The 6,159-nt window shown below is 29.2% G+C and overlaps 1 protein-coding gene across 1 annotated transcript; it reads right to left on the bottom strand.

The window, feature by feature from the left end:
- Positions 1-545: 545 nt before the first annotated feature.
- On the bottom strand, positions 546-3,784 carry LOC125863731 (pectin acetylesterase 8-like). The gene is made up of 13 exons (XM_049543753.1): positions 3,770-3,784; positions 3,350-3,488; positions 3,033-3,115; positions 2,804-2,933; positions 2,420-2,499; positions 2,244-2,330; positions 1,879-2,003; positions 1,709-1,769; positions 1,378-1,431; positions 1,194-1,271; positions 1,020-1,125; positions 752-897; positions 546-671 (listed from the first exon to the last, which is right to left on the bottom strand). Exons 1-13 carry the CDS (start codon positions 3,782-3,784, stop codon positions 546-548), a joined length of 1,230 nt encoding a protein of 409 aa, XP_049399710.1.
- Between the last annotated feature and the right edge of the window lie 2,375 nt (positions 3,785-6,159).

Genomic DNA, 6,159 nt, shown 5'->3' with positions numbered 1-6,159 from the left:
TTCATACCAATTGTAGCAATTTTACTTTACTGTAAAGTTATAGCTAACTTGACTTATTTCAGACCATTAGTTTCAAAAGTGATCCTTTAAATTTTAAATTTGTCAAGTTAAAACAGAATATCAAATTGGGATGAAAGGAGCATGTTAAGCAGTTTGATAGATCTGAATCTTAAGGTATGGGGCTAATGATTTTTGTTCATATTTTGTATTTATATTAAGAAACCTATAAAATATTTATAAATTATTGATTGTGAATCATGTTTTTATTTTATGTGAACTTGAATTAATTGTAAACCACATATAGTTCAAAACGTGGACCAGATTAGTTGGAAACTTTTGATGATATTAGTTACGTTTATTTGATAGGGATAAGGAAAAGTATGTTTATCAGGGAATTTGATGGATAAGTGAAGAAAACACAATCGAAATCAATAAAAAATTCTCATTTAATTTCTATGATGGTGATGCGACAGTACAATTTCATTAATTCAAACTAAACAAGTTATATCCTTGTTCCTATATTATGATGATCATGTCTATTAGTATTATATATGTTGTGAAGTAATTATGTCAGTGGCATCAACACATGTTTTGTCACAAGGATAAGGGCAATCAATATGTCGATATTGATCTGTCTCCAGAAACCAATCTCTTACTGCTTCAGCTATAGTCTGTAACAAAACAAAACGACTACTTTAATATTCAGAATTGGATTGAACTTATAAATAAATCTACTACTCCAATTAATCACCTTGTTGAATAATCTAGGTGAATTGAGGCCAAACCAATAGGCTTGTTGTTGAGATTGGCAATGTGAAAAGCAAGAGTTGATGTAATATCCTCTTGTTGAAGATCGCCCTAGACCTTCCAATGCCTTTAAAAAATCCTCTCTGAAACCTATATTTATTAATTGTTCAAAAAGTATTACTTACTTGAAACAAAATCTCATAAATATTGACGAATACTGTGTGCAAGATACTGTGTATCAATAATTATATTGACGAATAAATATTACTCACCTTGAAGAACTGTGAGCTGATATGGTGTGCAATTTTTTATATTAGATTTGCAGCTTGTCCAGGTACCCTTAGGATCAGTACCAGGAGCCACCAAAATGTTTCTTACCTTAATTCAAAGTTTAATATATCAAATAATATTCACCAAATAAATGTTAGTAAATCTAACAAACTCACCTGCCAATGATCATAGGCTGCATTTATGATGAAAAGTGGCGTTTTAATTTGTTGAGCCACATTTTCTGGAAAAAAGCACTGCACCATTTAAATAGTAATAATTTTAGATTTTAAATTCAAACGCAGTCTCTATCATTCGAGACGTACATGCGGGTTTTAGTTCTTGATATTACATTGCACTTACCAAGCCTGGTTTCAACTTTGAAGTACATGACGGAGGCAAATTCTTGACGGAGCCCTGAAATTAAAAAATAAAATAAAATGTAAGAAAAAAATACATTTTTCAGAATAATATTCTATTTGTTCCAAAATAAGTGTCACCTTAGCAATTCAAGACCAAAATTAGTTCAAATATATTCCATCTTTTTTTGTAGTGTTCAATTTTCAAGAGACGATTATTAAATCCTGATAATTTAGGAAATGACATATTTTATTTGTTATTTTTTTAATAAACGTAATTTTTGGTAAGATAAGACTTATTTGAAGAAAAAGAAAATGTGGAGAGAGAGACGTACATGTAAAGTGACAACATCATTGAAGTAGTGTTCAATATATGGTTTCCCTGAAATATCGTTGCTGGAAATTACACAAATTAAACGGTTAAATATATACTGTGAAGAATTAAATGGTAACAATAATTTAATTACTAAAAAATCAATGAGAATTGAGAAAGAAGAATAGTTACAGGTGAATAAAATAACCAGCATCAGAAAAGCATTTAACTTTAGCGTTATTTGGTAATAATGTTCCGAAATTATCGCAATGCAAAATTGTTGCCAATCCTCCCGCTGAACATCCAGAAAGTATAGCCTATCATTCAAAAAAAATCAATGAAAATTGTTTTCCCCATGTATAGCAGAAGGGAGACCGTTCCACACATGTTTAAGTATCACTAGACTCTAAACTTAGCTAGATAGTTTTGAGAATAAATCACTATAGCAATAATGTTGTCAAACTTTAGCACTTCAAAAGAGTTATGCTATACATGAATATTCATGTAGCCATAAAAAAGTGAAATCAATAAATAAAATATATGAATGTGACTCATACATTTTGAGATGTATTCATTCCTTGGGCCAACAATTCCTCCATAATAGCTTTGAATATCCTTGCTCCTCTATAATGAAGTCCTGTACCCTGTCAAAATTTGAAGTTTTAATAATAAAATTACTAGTAATAAGAAAATTAGAATCTCTGAAGAATATAGTATTCAAAATGTGACTTACAGGATCAATTGCTTCAACATCTCCTGTAAAGGATCCTCCATCACAATATCTAACGGAAACTCTGTTCCAATTATAAAATTCTACAATTTTCAAAATTGTATTAATTAAAAAGATTTTTACCCTCTCTATATATAAAAAATACATTATTTTTGTAATATTACTCGTGTAATTCTACATATCTGGTGAGGGTAGAGTGCTTAAAAACTTTACCATTATCTCGTGAAAATAGAAAAATTATTTTCTAAAGACGACCATCGGCTGCATATTAAACTGTATAATATATAAGATTTGTGTACAATCTATCCACTTTGTGAAATTAGCTATTGGGGCAATGAAATGTGTAAAGTTGTATGCATAAAATATAGAAATTAGAAGATTACCTACCTGGATTAAAGTTGGGATCATTACTCATCATCCCAGAGAAAGGAAGTTGGTGATCCATTTTTGCACTAGATCCCAACCTAGTATTCTTTCTCGCAAGACAAAGAGTAACATTTTGGCACCATCCACCTCCCTTAAACATCATCAAAATTAATAAGTTATTATCTCAAAGATGGCCGGAGATTTAATTTGGTTTTGAAAAGTAGTTTTAATTAATTAAAAGAAAACTAACCTCAAGTGATATTACCCAATTATTCACTCCTGTGCCTGATCCTCTATCAAGATGGTATGCTGGTGGAGTTCCATCCAAGCAAACTATAATAAACACAACATTAACAATTAATAAATGGAACTATATATTTGTGTCTATATAGACATTAGACACACACAACAACAAGAGAATTGTCAAACACACATATATGAAGCTATTTGTGTTTAGTAAAAAGTTTATTTTCTTAACCTAGCTAGGTACAAATTACATGCCCAAATCCAGAAACTTTTTTCAGCCACAAAAATCAATTTTAAAAGAGAAAAGAAAAAGAAAATCACCAGCTCCTTTTGCAACGGCACTTTCAAGTATAGTGATATTAACAAGCAGACTTTCTGTTGTAACAAAAATCAGCAAACAAACAAAAAACAACAAAAATCTTGTCACCATTCTTCTCTTAATAATAAAAATAATATATTGCTAATGGTGGCCAAAACAAATATATATACATTTTTTTCAACATGGAAACTGGTTTTATATAAAGTAACAAGTGTGAACTAAAGCCATAAATGGAATATTTGTTACTGTGAAATAAGTGGAATTTGATTTAATTACCAAAATACAAATTTAGGTAATCTTGGAAAACTTTTTAAATATAGAATTAACCTTATTTTTCCTTATTTTTAGTATACGACTAACCAAAACAACATATATTGTCAATATATGCCACATCTAAATAAGGTAGAAACTTAAGCAAATACCTTTACCTTTAACATATATTGTCAATATTATTTTACGTTTATTATCATTAATTTTTTAATTACATTTAAATTGTCAAATTAATATTATATCAATAATTAATTATTATTTTTATTTATATATGTATAATATTGATTGAAAAATTAAATATGTACATTTTAATTCAATAAAAATGAAAGTTTGATTAAATTTTTAAAAAAGATATTTAAAATAATTTCTATCTATAAAATAATCTTCATATTAAAAGTACATTGATACTTGACATTTTTTGTAATTTGACACTTGAAAGCATTTTTAAAAAAAAAATAGTCAAACCCAATTTGTTTATCAAAAGCACTTTTTCAAATCATTTAGTCAAACACAAATTGCTTCTTTTATTTTCAAAAGTACTTTTCTGAAAAATTATTTTTTTGCTAAAAAAACATTTCTAAAAGTAAACAGATTTTAGCAATAATGTCAAACATTCTCTTAGAATGAACATACTACAACTGTAAATTTAAAAATACAAGAATATGCAAATCAGATGGGACTAACTACATCTATTGAGGGGCAGGCCTGATCCGATTAAAAATAATTCAACCAGGCTAGTCCGAGGTTTGGGTTGGTTACCAAGTTGTGGGACTGGTTCCAACTAATCCAGGTTTAGAAGGGTTTTAACTAGCCTGTGTGGGGCTAGGCTATATTGTGTGAGTCTGGGTTGATTATTATAAAACATATATTTTTTAAAAATTAATTAAAAAATATATAATATCTTAAATAAAAATGTAACTTATATTAACATTGCACCGGGTCAATCTGGGTACCCAATTAAATCATTGACGTGACATTATTGATTCTAGGCCATTTAAGAAATTTGAACCATGCAGAATAGGTCTGACACAACCCCCGGCCCAGGCAGGCCCTCCCCTTCTACATGGGTCGGTGGATCTGATTTAAAATCGATTATGGGTCGGCCCAACTCATTTAGCAAGCTTAGGATTAATTGTATGAACTCTATTATTAATTAGTTCGACATTAAATTCGGATCTAAATCACTTTAATAAAATGAGATTGCCAATTACAAAATTAATATAGGAGAAATAGTGTTTTGTCTTTTTTAGTTTTGTTTTTCTAAGAGATTTTTATTTTTTTTAATGATACAGTCAAGTCGTTTTTGGAAAGTTTCGTAAATTTATTTTATTTGTAATGATCTGATTTAGCATGATTTCTCTTCTTCTCACTTTCTGAGGCTCGTTGAAGGACTTTGAGAAGTAGCTGCTTGTTATCCCGACAGGCCCTCTTTTCCCTTTTCCCTAAAGCATTGTTCTATCTGAGAAACAAAGATTGAGACTTGGATTTATTTGTAAATTTCACACTTTATGCAACGTAGTATCTTGTACACGGGACAACCAGATCTTGAGGTATTGCTTAAAATGACTAAGTTTTTCGTCTTTGTCTTGTTCTTACTTTATATTTCACATTTCTTTTGTTTTTGTTGGATTGAGATTGACTTGTCTTGATGGTAATAGACAAGTGTCATCATGTCCATTTTTGGATCGTGACATTTTTATACTTACAAGATCTGAAAAAAATCGTGTTTTTCTATTCATATTGTAAGAGGGTAAGAATATTTTTTCCTCTTAAACTACGTGGACAACAATGTTTTATTGAACTTAAGTTCATAAAAACGTCGTAGTATACTAAACTCGAAATATATTTGTTTAAGTAAATATTATAGGATAATATACTTGGATTAATGTTTCAAGTCCAATATTTATGGATTAAATCAATGATCTAATTTTATTGGGTTAGTTCATTTAATCTTATATATATATACATAAAAGAGAATTCTAGGCCCGTCTATGTGGTAGCCTTAGAATTTAGAAATTTACTTTCATGTTTCCTTTGTATTTTTTATTTTTTATCTCTATTTTATTTTTACTTTTAAACCCACTTATTCAACTCTTGTGTCCCTTCAGACTATTGTATCCTTTTGATTGCGTCTATTGAGGAACTACATATAAAACTAGGTAAATCATACCCATTACTATATCTTCTTCTTCGTGACAAATTTCATCTCTATTTTTTGTGAAATCTCACCAATTCCTAGGAAGTCTACTTTGGATCTTCACCCAAAAAAAAAAACTATAACGTCTTTGTAGTTTTTTCCTTCATTTAACATATCAAAAGAAAAGTACTCTAATTGCTCAATTCTTAAACAACTAAGCACAACCATGACAATTTTTTGATTCGTACCTAATTTTACTATAAATGATGATTTCATTATGCTAAAGTCAAGATGTCGTCTTATCCTAAAGATCCATATCATGTGTCAAATAATACTTGTGATAAGTCAAGTCAAAAACTAACAAAATCACGTCATGTGCAAATATGTTGACCACCAATATTAAAA

The sequence above is a fragment of the Solanum stenotomum genome, chromosome 5, assembly GCF_019186545.1.
Source record: "Solanum stenotomum isolate F172 chromosome 5, ASM1918654v1, whole genome shotgun sequence".
NCBI classification, from domain to species: Eukaryota; Viridiplantae; Streptophyta; class Magnoliopsida; order Solanales; family Solanaceae; genus Solanum; species Solanum stenotomum.
Note: the sequence above shows the minus strand (reverse complement) of the source record. Positions and strands in the feature narration are given on the sequence as shown.